The sequence below is a fragment of the Ochotona curzoniae genome, unplaced genomic scaffold, assembly GCF_017591425.1.
Source record: "Ochotona curzoniae isolate NIBS_2020 unplaced genomic scaffold, NIBS_Ocur_1.0 contig_43, whole genome shotgun sequence".
NCBI lineage: Eukaryota > Metazoa > Chordata > Mammalia > Lagomorpha > Ochotonidae > Ochotona > Ochotona curzoniae.
The window spans coordinates 7,647,290-7,667,500 of record NW_024466218.1 but is presented as its reverse complement, the minus strand read 5'-3'; the positions used below and the strand labels follow the sequence as shown (position 1 = coordinate 7,667,500).

Below are 20,211 nucleotides of genomic sequence, written 5' to 3'. Positions count from 1 at the left end.
ACACATTTCTATACATGACTGATTGCCTTTCCTGACTCTAATGGAGTTGGAGTGCTGTGAGACAGTGCCTCCTCATTGAATTTTACAAACTAGTTGTTGTTACTGCCAGTAGTGGTGGCAGAAGTGTGTGTGTGTGTGTGTTAAATTCAGGAAAATAATCTTTCATACACAGAACTGTCCTGGAATTTTGAGTGTACACATTTGTTATTCTGAGCCATTTGATTAAATTTAACCACAGGAAACTCTTCCAAGTCCTAATGAAGCAGCAATTACATCTAAAAGGGAGCCAAGCCAAAAAACATCCTTTTCCAGTATCTCTTTCAGATATCAGACTCCAATATAAGCTCCATGGTTTTCATTTCACTTTTGTCCCAACTCAATGAGCTGCTGGAAACATGTTAAACATAAGACAGGGCGTGCTGCGCTAGCCCGTGCATGTGTGGGGAAGGGGTGGGAGTGGCTGGCAGCAGGTGCCAGCACATAACAGTCATACAAATAAGATGACACGAATTTATCTTAAAGGAAAATGACAAACTCCCCCACCATCACATATACTCACCAGGAAATCAGTTTCTGGGAGAAAATTTGAATTAGGATTCAGAAATCAGCTGAACAATTAAGACATCTGAATACACTTTAAAGTTATACATCATAAAGTGATAACTTAACATGTAAGATGACCTTTCAAGGAAAATGAAAATGTGAAAAAATGGAATTTAAAGATAAAAGTTCATTTCACAAAACTTGGAAACCTATACATAGTTTTTCTACGGCATGTATTTTCCATGCACTCTATGGAAATCTCTCCTACATAATGGGAAACACATTTTTAGAGAAAGTGAAAATGATCTTTTTATTTAGAAATGAAAGCTGCTCTCATGTTCCTATGAAAACCCATGATGCTTACAAGGTTATAATTCTCTGCTAAAGACACAGATATATGTGCACAAGTTCATTCAATGTGTCATTGCTAAGACAAATTAAATGGCAATTAAAGTAATTTAAGAAGGTACACTGACCCCAAACAGCCTGGACCTACAATGAAGTGTGCTTGGTTTCCAACATCTCAACATCACACTCACCCTGCATCGTGCACCATCCAGTGTAAAAACACCATGGCCTGGGACTTGGCAGACACAGGAACCATGTCAAAGCAACTCTTCATATTTGGCTCTGACCACATCAAGTGCAAATAGTGAACTTAAACATGAAAATGCAATTTACTCCAACTAAAGTACACGTTTTGATCTCTTATAAACAAATGACCTGACACACGTTTCCAATGCCTCGAGGTGCAGAGGACCGCATCTAGCACAAATGCAGAGAATGCCTTCAGGCTTGGGAAGCCATCTTTGTACATCACTGTTTTGGGAAAGTGGAGCAACTGGTTACTCAAAATTCATTATGATGATTACGTTTACATCCTCATTCAAGATGAACCACCGCTGTCTCTGCACTGTGTTTCCCAAACTACTGAGAACTTCTTGCTGGTTTGGAACACTCAGCCTTTTTGTGGTTTCTGAGCTCTAATGCAGAAAACAGAAGCTGTACCCTGTGTAAAACAACAATAAACGCACTGCTGTCCGTGGCCCTGGCCTGCAGTATCTACGTGGCAGGCGCGGCACTCGCCCTTCAGTATTCCTTCACGTATGTGATTTGAAGAGCAGGGTAAGTTCCTATTTCAGCAAGTTTGCTCCAGATTATCAACTTGTGAGTTTGTGCCTGCTGGGCTATTTGAATGATTACCCTATCCCCCAAAGCCCTCAGCCTGGACCGATGCTGCACCCACGGTGGTGACCCCTCACGGTGAGGATGCCTTCTACACAGTCAGCTTTCCTGCTTGATGAATTCCAACCTTTCAGCTCATCTACACTGAGCCTGTGGGCTTCATGTTTTTCCTTCTTACTCTTTGCTTAGGTCTATGGGAAGTTATGAAACATATTTTTCTAGTTCTCCCAGGAGCAAGACCAGGTTCACAATTTGACCTCAGAAGCACAGCAGTCCTGCAAAGCCAGACAGCCCTGATAGAACTGAGTATTAGTTCTCTCTCCCTGACCTACCCAAACCCTCACATGAAGCATGGAACAATGTCACTGCTGGGAAACAACAAACAATGGATCATGGTGGGGGCGGAGGAGGAGGAGAGGTAATGAGATTTAATCACATATAAACATCATGGGGACACGGCTCCCTTTTCTCCAAGCTGCCCACTACAGGTGAGGGCACAACCTCCTTACAAAACTAACCGGCCCTTATTTCTAATGGAAATGTCTGTCCACCTTTTATCATCAGATCAGGTTACAGGATCCTTGACCCATCCACAGATTTTAGTTTCCATGATGACAGAACACCCCACCCCCACCCCAGGGAATGATTTTAAACAAACATACAAAAATATCTATACATTAGACAGTTATCTTAAATGAAATGTGCGAGCATAAACCCAGAAACAACCCAGGCCATCTGAAAGACTGTCAGACTAATTAAGGATTCTGTCGCTGAAAAAGGAAGGCTGACCTGTGGTCTTACTTACACAATTTCCAGCCAGAGGGATGTGAAGTGGAGCCCCAGAGGGGGCATTTCTATCCTAAACCCAAGGGCACCTGCATTAGGGAAACTGGTGTAAATGAATCCCTTTGCTCAATGACAGAAGACACAAATGCTTCAATTATCTTGGTGTGGAATACATGTACCAATCCTCTTGGATTCAACAAAATGAGCTGTAGTTTCCTCTTACTTATTTTGATATTATTCTTTGCATTGTACAGCACATGCAATTACAAAGGGGGCATTTTGAAAGAAGGATGATAAGCTCTTTAGACAGAAGGGAGCGGTTCAAAAATTGCAAAACTTCAGCTTTCAAAAATAGCCTGAGTGACCTCTTGCAGACTCTGACCACTCCGCAGCAAGCAGGCGGCAACCCCTGTGAAGAGCGAATTCTGGCAAAGTTCTCTCTTCACAGATGATGCACAGCTTAAGCTATAATGAGTTTTTGGGTTACAAATGCTGAACACATTAATATTCCTTGATGATAATTATCACAGTATAAGCACCTTTCCCAATGTGAGTAGCATAAAGCAACTGAAGCAGCATTTTTACTACATTTGAAACAAGCTGGAAAATGGGATTTTCTACTCTTGTAACCTGAGGTCAACATACATCAAGCATTGCATATTAAACACACCTGTACACGGAGCCCATCGCCCTTCCCCTCCCTTCTGCTTCATGAGGAGTGAAAGCTGTCTCCTTCATCTGCGCTCTCTTGCACGAAATCCTTGATTTGGACATACATGTGATGTACACAATGTCAACACAAAATGTATTTCCACCCCATCATAATGAATCTTGTGTTTCTTCTTATGAGAATACAAACAGCAAACAAGATCAGCAGGCCATGTTTTACAGCTATGTCTCTGTGCAGTCTGCATGAACACAGTGGTCACTGGCTGCATATAAAACAGGATGAAAATTAGAGCCTAGCAAATAGGCTCCTGGAAGAACCACACACACAGTACGTATAAATCTAAACTCCCAGCCTTAATCTTTACATCTTCCAGACTCCTAACAGGATTAAGCACGTGAAGATACAAAGATGTGTTCTAACCTACCAACATAATGACAGTGGTGAAGTCTGCATCCTATATATCAGCACCGGAATTACGCAAAACCCCTAGAAAGCAATTCAGACTCCAGATGAAAGCCCCAGTTATTGTTACTATCAAGTATTGTCAGAAAAAAAATCAGGCAAAGATGATCCATTATGCATCCTATCAATAGACACACAAATTATCTAATATATGCTATTTGCCACAGGATAGCCAAGATTGATGCTCAAAAGATATAATGCACTGTGTCCCAGTTTGATTTGATAATATGCTCTAGATTAGTTGATCTCTCCTCATCTTTATTTTTTCCCCTCTATCTATACAATAGAAAAGAAAAGACATATTTATTGGAAAGCTCAGCAGATGCTAAAACAGCTTAAAATAATTACAATGAAGGTCCTTTTTATCTTTTCATGGGTTACAGTGTCATCCTAGGATCCCCAACTGCACTTTGATTTAGTGGCAGACGAAAGCCAACTTGAACCCTTGATCCAGAGCATATGAACTGATTTCAGTCCGGTAGGTGTGAATATGCTAAACTCATCTGTATCATGTTACACCACGAGTCATTTAAGAAATACGCCTCACTATAAGTTCAAGTTCACTAACATCATTTTTACTTATGTGCTGCAAAAATGTCTTAAACTCCCATTTGAATAGATGATAGGGTTATGAGAGAACCTTTGCTAAATATTTAACAGCACTATCAGCTTATTAAATACTATAATGTAGAGCCACAAAAGCATGATATACCACGCTTGCCTTTTCTTTTACAGTTGAAGCCGGTGCTCATTTTTGAACACTCCACAAGCCCATTCAGCAGTAGAACTGATGCATTTTAAAAAGTCCTCATTTACTAGCAGGTAAATGTGGTTAGAGAATCTTTTCAGTTATAGAAATGACTGAAAGCCTATTTAGCTTCAGTATGCAAAGCTTACTAGACCTCAGCCAAGGAAAGAAGCATTTAAAAAGCCATGCCGAAATCACATACACTAGGTTAAGGTAGATCTCTTTGAAACCTAAGGAAGCATAATGTAATTTTTGGTTCAGGGAAATATGAATACACCAAAACAAGGCAGAAGATTCACAGACAGCTGGTAAAGCACTAGCATTCGTCAACTTGGGAAATACTATCTCAAATGCTGATCATATAATGAGACTACCCATTGAGACTATGGCTTTGGCCATGGCAATTGCTGACACGTGACTTCTGTGCAACTATTCGTGAGTGCTAACTTAATAACAAAAAAGAGTTTTAATATTATTTTTACACACATTATGTGAAGATATTTCTAAAATAAAACATCCCCCCCTTTTTTGGAAAAAGTTGACAAGAATATTTTACCCTTTTGTGGTGGAAAGTCAAAATTCCCATTGGAAAAAACTTTGAAAAGAACTACCACCTCACCTAACTTAAAGAAAATTCCCTTTTCACCAGAGGCCTGCACAGTGGGCTTTTATTCTGTAAACACTCTAGCAATGATTACCTGTCCTCCTTGCTCTCAGTGGAGACTCTTGCTTTTGAAAATGTCTTGTGGTGACTTACTAAATTCAGGCTATTTCAATTAGTATTACTACACATTAAAAATTAATTGCATCACTGAGTGGATTAAGGTTTAAATTTCAATTCTACAGTATGTGCACCAGAAATGACAGCTAAAAATCAATGCTCTTTGGCCCACAATCGGAAGTGTGTATGGTCGAATAGCATGGGACTGGCGTCATGGGCAAGCAGTTTTAAAAGACTTGATAGTTCCATTGAAGGTGTGTCAGTTCTAATTCTAGATTTTAGTTTGAATGCCGCACAGTAGCCCAGCCTTAGACAAAGAAAAACTCAACAACAGCTACACAGACGATTTGAAAAAGCAAATGGACACAGGTACTGAATTTATGACAACCAAAGGATCAGCCATCATCCCAAATTCACATAATAGTTATCCCCAGGTTAAGACCTCAGTCGTGAGTCTGTTCTACAAGTTCTGCCTGTGCTATTAGTTACTGGGTAAACACAGCTGCAGGCAGATACAGAGAAAAACTAATGCATACAATATTTATAGCTACTTTAGCTATGTATTAAGGAAAATGAACAAGATACTAGCCATGTGTATATTTTGTTCAGGCAACAATCCTGTGTAGATATACCTTCCCTAAATTATTAGGCCTCATTGTTGGGAGGGAGGATCCAGGAGGAGTAGGGTTGATCAACTTGACCATCAATTAGCTTTACTGATTTATAACACCTCCACAAGATGTGTGAAAAGAAGCATTTTTCTTTTACTCATCACACATGTGCTCTTTTAAAAAGATGGAGGTGAGGGACATTACAAATAAAGTTAAGAAAGTAAAGTGGCATGGATGAAGAACTGCCAGGTCACCTAGAATCTGCACGTTTGGAATTGAATGGTGATTGGGATGTGCCTAGGAGGAAAAAAAAAAAACCACAGTGCCTGCAATGTTCCTCAAGATCCCCTCTGCGTTGCACCGGTGGCCAACATCAAGTTCAGCAGCAAGGGAGTAAAGAAGATGGGAAGTAATAATAACAATAAAAAGAATAATCTGGTGCAAATGGACCCCAAGGTGTAGTAGTCATCCCTGTGCAACCATCACCCTTCACTGCAATTTACTGATGTTGCTTCATTACAATACAGCATACAAAGGGGCAATGCACAAAGTGCACCACTGGAAGCAACGTGGCTAGGAACAGCACACACAGCGCCCCAGCAGGCACTGTCATGGAAGCTAAGGGAGGGCCTTCAAAAGTGAATTCACCTGTTTAAAAAAAAAAATCTTCTGGAGCAGCATCATCCTGATACAGAGTGGGCATAAAATGTGGGGAGAAGAGACTAAAAGGTAACAGAAAAAAAAAAGGGGGGGGCGGGGGTTTCTTTGTGAGCCATTCAGAGGATCCCAAATTAATATGAATTCAAACAGCCCATGAAGACCTAACAACTCGTGGCTTTGTGAGAAGGAAAAGATGCAGAGCAGGATGCTTCCTGTTTGGAAAACCGAAACAAGTCCTGTGTTCCCTACTTTTAGTTCTGCATTAACTGAAACTATGTCTTTTTAGGGGAGCATTTACACTGTAAATCCAGGTTAACATATTTAAAAGAAAATCTGAATGGTATTCAGCTCCAGGCTGGCTGGACTTGAAGACCTGACTTTTCAGTCCGAGCAGAGAACAGGCTGACTGTGTTAAGGGGCTGGGGGGCGGGGTGGAGATTCTTCCCTCACCAAGGATCACTGAGTATGTCATTGGTTAATTCTTGCTCTATACTGCTCATTAGCATTACTCTCAAGTTTCTGGTTATCATATCTGAAATATTAAGACATAATAACTACGAAGGTGCAGATAATTGGATATTAACCAGAACATACTTGACTGGGCAGGAGGTACAGCCCTGCTTAAACTAATCCTGAAATATATTAATCACCAATTAATGAAAGGGTTTCAAATTCATTTTCTATTACAGAACACCTCCGAGCACCTAAGCTTTTTCTAACAAAAATGACTTGGAATAACAGGGCAGAAATAAGAAATACAGCCATCTGATGATGGTTCGAATTAATTTCTTAAGCCTGTTGTCTGGTAATCGTGGAAACTGTGGCCAAAGCCCTGATCACTCTCTTACGAGGACTGGAGGAGAGGAGAGGGGATGTTTTTCAAAGTTCAGTGCCCTCTGTTTAAATTCCAAATTTATCCCTTTAAATGGCAGAGCCACAGCTAAATATTTCATCAGAGAGCTGTCATAACATTATCTAAGTCTTCCAGCCCGGAGAGCCCGCCAGACCTCCAAACTAACAACAGATGTACTCTTAAAATATGAAGCCAATTAGTGGGAGCCCAGAGAAGTTCAGCAAAACATGTTTTGTACCCAGCAGCACTAAGGAGCATTTGTGAATGAACAACCATCAGGGATACTAGCCTTGTCTAAGGTGCAATGTCACCAATACTTAACTAAGCAGAAATAAGGTGATACTGTTGAACAGAAGAAGGAATGGAAGAAGAAAACACGCAGAGGAACAAAGAGAATGGGTATTTCCCTATGTTCCACGTGGCTGTGACATGGGGTCTCATCAGTTTCATCAATGTTGCATTAGCTTGATTTTAAAAAACCCCTCTAATAAGCTCCTTGGAAAGACTTGTAAAAAAGATTCTCCGGCTGGGAGAAACGGCGATGAAAACGCCCCTCCGTGTAAAGAAAACAAACAATAAAGCTTCTAAGGACATTCTTCTCAGAAAGGGATTCTAGCATCACTTCGTATTTAAAAGGTGTAACTCCCAGATACTCTGCAGAAGACGTACATTTTGATGCCAGGGAGAACAAGGTGCTGGGATTGACGCAACACATACAAGGAACTGACACTGCACCACTTGTTCTCGCCTTCTTCCACTTCATCTGATGAAATCAGAGCATCCTCCGTTCTTTTTTTGTTTTTTTATCGTGTTATTTGTTGGCTTTAATTTTAATAACTCTTAAATAAGCACTCATGGTAGATGAACTCAGATATGCTGGCAAGTAGGCCCTTTTATCAACAATTTTGCCATAGAAATACACAAACATTTCAATGGCTCTTCATTAGCAAACAAATCAACAAGTGATATTTTAATGCATGACTTTATTCCATCTCTGTGGGGACTGTCGTTGAGAGTGTGATGTACAGTACAGAGAAAGGACTCCTCCGCCCCGGGGTCCCAGGGCTCTCTCCATTGAGGACTCCGCAGCCCCTGCTTAAAGAGTGCATTTAATTGACTGATAGACAGGAGCTTCTTTGTTCACACAAGACAGCGCAGTAATGGCAGCTTGAAAATCGTACCATCTACAGGGTCTCCTGAGACTAGTAACAGGGGGATATGTGTCAGGAATAAATAAATAATCTAATTATTAAGCCACTTCCTGTCAAGTTAACTCCAATTTGTTGGCTTTTGAAGGCAACAAAACGAGGCATTTTTCCTCATTATGCTTCTCTTTTTATACCAGTGGTAATCACAGGCGGATTAAAGGGTGCCTGATTGGTTTTTTTGTCAAGGAACTGAGAAGCAGCCAACAGTACAGAAAAACAGAGTTGGGGTTAGAAGAAATTTCATGCTTGTCTCCTTTCCAGCTCCCTAACAGCCCACGCGGCTGCCCCATACAGTGCTGCCAGCTGTACAGCAAATGTGTACCCCTCCAACTGAGGCCTACCAGGCCACAGGCGCCATCCTGAGAGCTGTGAGATACCTTGCAATCTTGGCAGGTAGCTACTGCTGTCATAGGCATAATTCTAAAGGTGACCTACGAAACCCCGGCAGCTCACCAAATGCAACAATATGAGCAGCTGAAGTTCGACACCCACTCTCCATATTGGCTCCCTCTCCTTTGTTTCCTGCTATTCATGGCTCTGCAACTAGGAAATAACCTGTGGAAATGGGTCGTCAGAGGCCTGTTCTCTAGGTGTGTGTGAACTGAGCCTATGCAAATGGGTCAGATAGGTCTATGTGCAGAGGGGGGTGTGTGTGTGTGAGTGTGTGCAGGGATCTTTGCTCTTTATTGTTGATGACTTTTCGAGCTTTCAGAAACATTTCTGCACACCTGACATCCGAAGACAGACACCTGCACTTGCTAATAAATATATCAAACAGTGAGTGAAGGCACCACCAGTGCCCTTGTGGCATAAGTCAAAAGCGAGGACAGACTGAGAGCCAGTAGCCCCACCATTGTGTCTCAGCCAGTCACATGGCACTGCCCATCTGACACAGCCTCTCTTCCTGGTGTCTCTGTGCAGAGCCGAGCAGCTAAGCTGGCACCCAGGACGTGGGCTGGAGCACAACATTCTTGGGAGGCCTCTTTAAGGGCAATGTGTTCTAACGAGGGACCAGAAACGGTATCTTGGATCCGTTGACAAGCTCAGCCCGAATCCTCATCCTCACAGAACATTCACATGTCTAAGAGGCTTTCTTTGGGGCTTGTAAATTAGAAACGACCTGACTGCCAGCATTTTGTACTCTAGTAAATCAAAGCCGCTAGACGCAAGTGAAAACACACGACGCGGATAAGCATCTTGATTTGTCTTTTAACAGCGTACCATTGAAATGAGGACGCAGCTCCGCAAACGTTCATAAGTAATAAGAATCCAAATAATCAGGAGGCCTACTCGCAAACCCTCCCTTCTACCAGAGTGTCTTTTTTGTTCTTTTTCCTGTCTCTTACATCGTCTTTGTTTTTGGCAGGCTATTGGTAAGGGAGACGTGCGAGGGTCCTGCGGCCCTCTTTGCACTCAGTAAGCAGCATAGCCAGGTCCTATTGATGCCCGCGGATGTCCTTTCTGAATACTTCTTGAATTTTGGTTAAATTGTGCAGATAATTTGTCCCTCCCCATATTTACAGTCTGCTTCATTGCTACCATGAATTCTGTTTTCACTTACTGTCTGCAAATTCCCTCTCTGAACAATTTCATGCGAAGCAATAACACTTCATTCTACATAAGTTTTATCTGATGTCCCCATACAGAGCTGCCAGCTGTACAGCAAATGTGCGGTTCTCAAACTGAGGCCTACCAGGCCACGGGCTCCATCCTGAGATCTATCAGGCACCTTGCTGTCATTGGCAAGCTTTCTCTGCCTTCGCTGTGACCATCGCTCCACACTGCACACAACTTAAAATCATCTGATTATTAGAATTTGTGGCCCACACTCCATTTTATCCTTTATTTAATCTATCCCCAGATCACACATTTGTTTAAATGTTTTGGCTGGTTTACAAATCATGCAGCCATCTGCACAGTAGGTGTGACACCATTTTTTTTTTTTAGAAAAAAAAAGTTAACGTGACAAACAAAGATAAAGTCATTTGAAATGCTTTGGTGTTTGTTATTCTGCCTGGTACACTTGGACCAACTCTAAGAAATAAATAGAATTATCTGTGTAAATCGATGAACATGTATGAAAAACAACACCCAGCAGAATGCGAGCTTGCTCCATTACCTACGTTAATATCACGACAGCTGAGGAGAGATGACCTGGCCCACTCCGCTCTCCTGTACAGATGGCTATTAAAGAGAAAGTATCCCTTTTGTATGGTGCATGTAGAAACCCTTTATGGGCTTTTCAAATCAGTCAGCATTGCCCACAAGAGGGAAGCTTTCTGTTACCATTAAACTGCCCAGATTTCATCTTTTTTAATCCAGCTCTTGATGAAATAAGCCAGTATTTCATCATATTTAACACCAAATGTCTGTTTCTTAATTCCTTGAAATTTCTCAGCAATCAAATAAAGATATTTTAAAATAATTCAATAGTCTTCTCACTTAGAGTGACTACAAATCAAGGCTCCAAAGAATCTCAGTAATTTTGAGCTTCTTAAGATAGTGTATACACACCACACACACACACACACATTCATTTTTATTCATGTTTTAAAAACTGCCAATAGAAGCAGAGCTGAAAGGGCCATGCAGCTTTATTTTCCTAGGCACAGATACAATATCTTTGGCTATTTCCCCTTTAGTCATATAAAATCCAAACCCTCTATAGACCTCAAAATATTGGTTTTAGTCTATTCCAAAGCAAAATGCCCAAGCTGAAATGCATCACAGGTGCTAGCGAATGTCAAAAAACTATAATGAAGATGAGTCACACAGCAGACCATCCACTAAAGAAATGAAAGAATAAGAATGCCATTTGTGACCTTGAGCATCAAAGAAATTGCAGAATGTATGAATGTCACTTGTCACAAGAACAGACTCAAATTTCTCCACACTGTTCAGAGCTGATGTATACATCCTTTCTATCGTGACGTCTGTGATATATATCATGAGAGACATAACACATGGGGTGCATAGCTCTCCACATTCACTGCACACGAGTTGATTCTTTCTGGATCTGTAAAAAACTGTAATTACCTATGAAAATTTGAGTATTAGAGCAATGATAAAATCAATCACTATCTTTCCACTGTGTCTTCCCCCTAGTAATTGTTTTGCCAGTCCGATTTTGCTTTTCTAAATAAATTTGCTCTTTTAAAATACTAAATTCACATCACCCGGAACTGCCCGGAACATATTTACTAGTGATTTGTTTTGAAAGTTTTTTCCTCTGCTTTCACAAAATATTGTACATACAGTTTTTCCCTCAAAACATATGTCATTTGTAATCACATGGAAAATATGAGGGGAAAAAAGACTAACAAAACTAAAGAACTTAGCATTTCTAAGTGGACTTTAAAACATAATTTTGAGCTGAGAGTTTTGGACCCATTCCCCGCACATTCTCCATCAGTGAAGGTTGAAAAAAAAAAAAATGCTGGAGTCCCAGCAGTAGCCTGACTACTTGTCCTCTGAGCCCATGACCATTGCCATCAACTGCAAGGATAATGGTATTTCTCCCCTTTGATCGCTTCTTTGTCAAGCTGACTGGCCTTCGATGGAGGGAGTGCTGCTGGTTGTCTACCACCAGCCGCTCGCAATTTGCTCACGATGTTTCATGAGACAGTTGTTTGTGGCTGTTTGGAACACATTTGTCTCTTTGGGGATTTATGCGCTAGCTGCAATGCCAACCTCCATAGTGATCGAAATTTCTTCCTAACTAAAATAGATAATTAGAAGCTGGTAATTATTGGTCAAGAATTATCAGAGTGAAAAAATTAAGCTTCTCCTAAACAGTTCTTGGCAATGTCATCTCTTTATATTATCTCATGCCTAACAGCCCTTTATTCGGAGCACTTACACATTTACTCTACTGCTGTTGAACCTCATAATTTTATATGAGGCAATGCCTTTGCTGGGTTAAACACATTTAAATTCTCTGGTTTCATCTTCATCTGTGCGAATCCATACCAAGTAATAATAATAATCATCATCATCATCGTAACAACAACAGGTATCTCAGGAAAATAACAATAAATATTTAGTGAGAGAAGAGAGGGGTGAATAGCAAAGTAAAAGATATACGTGCAATTTTTTTTTTTGCATTCTCAAGTCAAACATCAGTGTAAACTATGTGAAATGGACAGGGGAAGACAAGAAAAATTTCCTCATCAATACAGAAGTTAAAAAGAATAAATCTTTCCCTGGGTAAAGCTATTAAATATTAAAAATATTAAATATTAAATATTAGAAATATTTTTTAGTTCTCTCTCTCTCTCTGTGTGTATAAAAAAGAAAAAAAAACAGGCATAGGCAATAGTCTGATTTCTTACTGATAATTGTCAAAATGTGGTGGAGGGTGAAGTTTTCTTTTCCTTAACAGATGTAAGCCAAATTCCTAATGCATTTTTATTGAATACTATTCCTGCAACTCAGATCACTGATCCACATGAGCTACAAAGCAGGCACTTAAGACAAGCACTGTTGGTATGTACCTGGTGGAACCAAGGATGGTTTTCCTTTCACAAATGTCCCTGGCCAATATCCTGAAGCCAGCAACTCCAGAAAGAGGAGTGGAGGCTGCTTGGGACTGCATTAAAACATATGTGCTACACAGAAAGGAATGTACAGAACTTGATTAAAGAAGCAATTGACAGGTGCACCTCATTGGGTCATCTGTAGATCTAGCTTGCCATCAGGTGATATAATCCTTCCTCTAGACTGATTGAAAAATAAAACAGAATATGTAAAACCACTATCTACGCTCTTAGCACAAGGAGTAAGAGGCTTTTCAGATGGTCCCTAATCCCTCTTCCCCTGCTAAATGTCTAGTTGAGATTATTTTTTGATTAAACAAAAAACACACAGAGATATACAATCTAAGAATACCTCCCCTCAATGGAGGTATTTTAGCCAACAAAATAATGCTGCCTGCCTCATTTGAAAGAGTAAGTATCACAGTGGGATTTTCAAAAAGGACATCTTAGCCTCTGTGTCTCCCTCCCATTCCCCATCCTCTTTCTAGATGGTAATAACCTGAAAGGAGTTTAAGCACACGGATGCATGGTCAACAGATAAAACAATTAAATGGATGCTATTCATTTATTTGTGCTTCGAGTGCAAGAGAATTACACATTTTATTATTTTAAAAAGCATGAATATTAAGTAACTGGGCCCTCTGTGAAAATGAATGGAATTTGCTTCTCTCATGGCAGGTGAATAGTCAAATGCTCAGCTCCCAAGAGGCGGTGAGTGTCACACTGATTCACTGTAAGGTAGAAGGAGGAAAGGCCTTGGCAAAGTACTAATGATGCAAGAAATGCAAGATAAATACAAAGAGAAAAAGTATAAAGCTGTTTAAAAAAGGAGGGGACAAAAAGCCTGAAGGGCAAAGAACACTGAAATCAGAAAATCAGAAGTTCTCTCAGGAGCATCCATTTCCTATTGTGCATGTACTAAACAAGTAAAATACAAACTGAAAATATATTTTTTCTCTTAATCTGGATATTAGCATAAATAACAAATTCAAAAACAAAAGTGAGTTTACATTCAGTAGAACTAATAGTGACATTTCACTGAACTTTCCTTACTCTGCAAACCTGCAAGAAATGTGTCCACTCAGAGGGCAAAATCATGAATGACTGTCATTAACAAACTCTTCTCAAAAACAGTTGGGCAAGAGCAACATGGCTCCTCTGGAAAACAGAAGTCAGATTCTCTATTCCCTGCCCTCCCTGCTGCTGAATGAAACAGTTCCATGACATTATATTAAGGAGTTTCACTATCAACCGGAAGGAAACAGTAAGGAAACACACTACCTAAATATCGTACATATTGCCATGATTTTGGAACTATTCAAAAACACTGTTCTTCATAATATTCAAAAGTATAATGCATAAAAATTTCATGAATAGTATTAGTGCTCACACACAGAAAATACCAAGACGAAGCAATGAATATTTGAACTGTTATGTATATTTTTCATTTTGCACACTCAGTGTTTTATAAGGAATAATCCTCCTAAAAACTCATCAATTGAAAACTATAAAGCACATCTTATTGAAAAATGATTAATCAATTTGCCAACATACTTTTAAATTTATCTTCATTAATTCAGACAAAAGCTTTGGAAGCTTTGTTTAGCTTTAGTGATCAGTTATAACATTTGGAGCAAGAATTCTACAAAATATCCTTAGGATGTCACTAAATAGTGTGTTAACACAACTTATCCCTGCAAGCAAGGTCCAAGTCTAACGTGAATTCTTTCATATCTTACAGTTTCATAACAGGCAAATAGAGCTTAACTGGATTTTTAAAATCTGATATCACAACTATTTGTGGAACTATAAAATAATCACACTGTGAGTACTAAATAAAAAATTGTCATAGTATAAAATCACAAATGAGTAACAAAAGTAGTACGATGTTTTAGCAACTGGCATTTTATTGGTAGAAAAAGATCTGCTTGATAAAGTTTAATTGGTTAGTAAAACTCTTAGTGTTATTACTAAGTGCTTATCAAATTAAAAAACATAGGCAGCAACCCCTGAGGAATCAAGGAATAATGGGACAATCTGAGTAGGTGGAAAAACCATTCTCTTAGTTTTAACCCAAGTGATAAATGCAAAATACTGAAAACATTGGCCTGGAATGACTTCAGACATCTTTCCCCAAACCACACTTACAAATATCTATGGAAAATTTGGTGGGGAATAAAAAATGATTACTGAAAGATCTTTATGATCACGATTATTTCCAGGCTGTTGAAATCATACATATAAAACTATTTCACGGCAATTTAAATTATTTATGTTTCCCTATCACAAGAACTCACCACTGTAGCTTTTGATACAAAGATGCTTAAGCAACACACAGCAGTGCCATTACCATAATAACTTCTGAAATTAAAACCTGTCTAAAACTCTATGGAAAGCTAACATCCAGTTCATTAACCATTCCTGTTAGTTTTCAATAATGCAAAAATGATTAGAAGTTTAATTTGCTAATCACCTGTGTTTTGACTGGCAGTAGATATATAATCCTCTGTAGAAGTCTAAAGTAGCCCTCACAGAAAATAAAATGAGCTACCGCCATATCAGGCCTAATAATAGAAATTAAAAAAATCAATCATGCCTGGGAAAACCATTGATGGCTGAACAATTAATTCATCCTTAACTCTGTTTAATTATACAGACATTGATGTACACAAGTAGGAGCAGAAACTATCTGTAGTAAGGTTTACAGCATTACTCACCAATCATGTGGTTTGCAACATGAACCTGAATATCCCATTCATTGTAGAAAACCATCTGACACTTGATGCATTGATAGGTCTTCTTCTGAGAAAACAAGTATAAACAGAATTACTCAGATGAGTGTGCTTTTATTGTTGGTTTCTTTACCACTCTAACACACATACAGACGTGCACACAGCAGTTTTCTAAGCTGCTGGTCTTAACGATGGCACTAACTAATCTAATGTTGGGCTGCTTGGAAAAATTCCATGAGTTCTTACCAAGTTTTTGTGGCTTGGTCCCATCATTTTCCTTTCAGTTGTAAACATTTAGAAGAAAGCGAGGCACATAACTATGGCACAATATATTTGTGGGAGACTTCTAACTAAATTAGGAACAATTTCAATCTAACTCAAATAATTGTTATATTTCCAGGCATCTGTGAAATGGATATACTTTCTCCTATAAAGAAATTTTATCTTATTGAATATTTCAGCACTGTTGTGTCATTTACACATCCATTCTGTGAAGTGCACAGGGCAACATTTTTATGAAAATTCTGAGAGCAGAAATGAAGAAATAGAGGTGCAGAGAAGGACAAAGATCTGCCTCATGTCACAGTGCCACACAGCTGGGAAGAGAAGCTCTTGATTCTATAGACAAGCTCTTTGACAAAAGCAAATCTCATACTTTGATTACTGCAATCCAGTACATGAACTCAATAAATAAAATGTTGGCTGTGTTTTCCAGTACATGCAAGTAACACATTCCTGCATAATGAAGCTCAATATTTAAAATTAAAGCCTACCGTGGAAAACAAAATAAACCATTTGGAAATAATGCATTTTGCAAGTCTCCAAAATCTGTGACAATTGCATTTGTGAAATCGCATTTGGTTGCAAGCATTCTTCCAGAATTATTTCACCTGTAGTCACAGAAACTTGTTTCACTAAATGGTATTACTAGTGAATATCACCCGGCAAACTAGAATCAATGTTAAAGAACTCAAATTGTTTAGAACGTCACAAAATGAAGGTGCTGTTCCATTTCAGATTAAAATGACAACAGATATCCAAGTAAAATCTTCATTACAATTTAACAGAATTTCCTTGTGAAATGCAGAGAAACATTTCTTGCGAATCACCAAAGTACAAGCATACTTCCGATGGAAGCTGTCTAAACAACCAACCAGCTGTGCACGAGGCGTATTGTGAACTGAATGTGCGGAATCTAAATCTTACATGGACTTCAAACACTCTGACAATCACAGGGCAAGATTTAGCACGCCGGGCGGTTTACAAGATGCTTTTCATGGTGACATATAGAGCACCACGTGTTGCGTAAATAACACCTATCCCTTTTTTAAAACAATATTTCCCTTTAGAACTAGTTAGAAAATATTTCTTACTCCCTGATGACCTGCATTATATATTGTTTATTAGCATACTTCTAGCATTATTCCTGATATGTGACCTTGTTGAAAAACAAAGAAACATAAACTTAATGGCTAGTCTTTTCTCTTGTTAGCGCAGTAAAACATACAGCACGTCGAGAACTGTCTTCAAAAATGATGACTGATGAATATGTTGGTGGAATGTACTAGGAGCTTTTTTTTCTGTTTCTGTTCTAATAATAAAGAATAAAATCACTTGAAAAGCCAAAATAAGAGATATCAGCTCTTATGGTTATCTTCAAGATCAACGGACACATTTGAAGATCTTTGTATGTCTTCTTTAACTACGGAAAGACAATGCTTCAGTCACTACCAACAATTCAAATACTAATTCTTTCTACGTCTAAAAACAATAGCTTGGACACTCTATTCCTCTTTTACTAACAAAGCCCTGTGCTGATGGATAAGCTTCTCAATTTGCAATCAGATACACATTTAATGTGATCAAAACGAAGACCCAGGGTTTAAAATACAGCAAGCTTGAACTCCAGCTCTTCGCACTTTTTCATATTTCCCACACACAAAGCAGCATTATGAACACTGGGATGTGCTCTGGGGTTTCTTTTAAAGCCGTTGATGAAAATTCATTTTCACTCTCTTTTTTTTTTTAAAGCCATCTTCAGTGACCTTTAAAGTGTCCCTCATTATAATTATAGATTCTTAAACAAAATATTCGAGAGACTCCTGTGCACCTGTACACCATTTTTAAGCAACGGATTGTAACCTTGTAACCTTGGAACAGGACCAGCCTGGGGGGTAAGTCCATTCTGTTCCGTGTGGCTGGGATTAGGTAACTCATCCAAATTGTACACTCAAGCCTGATTTTCTGCTCCTTTCACCCTCTAGGCCAACCTCTAGGCTCAGGTGCTATAAAGAGCTGGCTGAACCCCTTGCCTACTATGACAGTAACCCCATTTTAGGCTGAAAACAGCATAAGAAAATGCTTAAGTCACCTTTCAATCAGGCTGTCTGGCTCCAGATCAAGGTTTTATTAAGAAGGAACCCCCAAATGAGGGCTACCCCTGGAGGTGTGACCTGACTCCTGAGCACACGGAGGGACTGTCTCCTCCCCCAGGACAATGATTTCCATTTATATCAAAGACAACAACAAAAAGAGTCAAGTGAGATCATTTCTTTTAAAAGCACATAAAAGTAGGAACAGAACTTCCATTGTTTGGGCCCAGATTGGCCTTCATCGACGCTTAAGTTGTCAATTTACTTGAAATGCTAATTTGGTACAATTTTTAAAAGAGACTTTTTTTCATTAGCCTTTTTAAATGTGCTACTTGGGAGTGGGATTGTCATTTCCTGATTGTTCTCTTTTGTTTTCTGATACTGATAGATGTAATTATCAAGGATACAACTTTTTCCCAGCACCTCATTATTTTTGATTGATTTTTCAGAACAATTTCAATGTGCCTTTTTGACATTCTTGTTTTCACTTACACTGTGGTTAAGGTACTCAGAGACTTTTAGAAAAGAGCATCTCATAAATTAAAAAAAATGTGATTAGGGATCTTAAATAATATATATTTTAAAATGATTCTGGTGAAACTCATCCTTGTCTAAGCCGTCTGCACCTGTTAGGACTAAAGCTTCACATTTATATCTCACCAAAGTAAAACAAAACAAATAACAATTCACAACAATATTTAAACCTATATTTTGTAGTTGCAAACTACCTTGATATTTATAAAAACACTGAATGTTTGAAAAGAACACCAATGAGTCCATAAGAATCATAATAACCCACACAAACAAAAAGCCAATCTCCACTGTTACCAGTGGAGGGGACGACTAGAATTTCTTTCTCTGATAATCAGTAACCGTGAGGACAGAATGCTTTGCTTTTCTGGGGGAGGAACTGACCTTAGTGCCTGTTTGATGAGGGATAGGTATTCTTTATAAACAAATAACAGTGGGAGGGATGATGAAATTAGAACATCACCATTTGGCAATGCCAAATCAAATGCTTCATGATAACCCACTAATGGATGTTGAATCTAACAGAGGTATTTCATCGTCTGATGATTATAAAGTGGAGAAAATATCTTTACAGTGAAATTAACTCACAGTCATCACTTGAAACCAGAGCATTTGCTTACTATTACTCATGATAGAGCAGCTATACATCGGGTGTTTCTTGGTACAGTGTGGAATACCAGTAAGATATCTAAAACATATACCTGGATCTACTCAAACTTCTAGACAGCAGCAACTTTAGAAACAGAGAAAAAGTATTATTGTGAAGAAAATACAGTTGTGAATACCCAGTATTCTTCAAGGGACCTGCACTCTTATGGTTAAAAAGAAATCAATGTTACAAGAGAAAAAACTGGACAGATTGTTTTCAGGTGAAAGAGACTAGAAAATTTAGCTATTAAATGTAATGAGAGTCCTAGTTTGGGAATGAAGTAGTTAAAAGATTTTTTTGAGGGATGCTTGTTGTGGGGCAGTATGTTAAGTTATCTCAAGGAATGCCATGTCCCGTATCAATCCATGGGATCAAGCCATGCCTCTGCTTCCAATTCGGCCTCCTGCAGGTGCAGCCTGCGAGATAGCAGGTGACAGTACACACAGCCACATTGTACTTCCAGGGAAAACAGGTTATGGATAGGGAAGGAACTGTTTTTAGCCACTTTACTTGTAGGCTCCTGGTCCCAGACCCTTGACTAAAATCCATGGGGCAGAACTGACTTCATCAACTCTGAGTCTATTTCAAGATTTTCCCTGTTCCGGAGTTTTGTCACCATTGTTTTTAACCATGTATTTACATGTATGTGTCCTGTTCAATGCAAAAAGGACGATTTCTGTTTATTTCCCCCACTTGTAAAATCAGATGTTTATTTGCGCATCCAATTTCAGGATACAAAGTAAAATGAACAAAAACAAGGAAAACTGTTCAAATATGAATTGGAGGTCCGGAGTTCTGGCAGCTTTCATTTTGAGAGTTGTAAGGCAGAAATGCATAGACTCAATTTCCAAGAAATCAGCTTAGCAAAAGCAGAAAGAGGAAAAAAATTGAAACAAAGCAAATTTATTCATTTTCTCCAGAACCCAAAACATCAAGCTTACATAC

General features: G+C 39.0%; 1 protein-coding gene across 3 annotated transcripts in view; it reads right to left on the bottom strand.

Moving 5' to 3' along the window:
* Window positions 1-20,211, bottom strand: part of ZNF521 (zinc finger protein 521) — a 280,382-nt gene that overhangs the window by 115,435 nt on the left and 144,736 nt on the right. For all 3 annotated transcript variants that reach the window (XM_040984700.1, XM_040984699.1, XM_040984702.1), the window contains one exon: window positions 15,700-15,784. In XM_040984700.1, coding sequence (XP_040840634.1) covers window positions 15,700-15,784 — 85 coding nt within the window. The remainder of the gene's footprint in view (window positions 1-15,699; window positions 15,785-20,211) is intronic.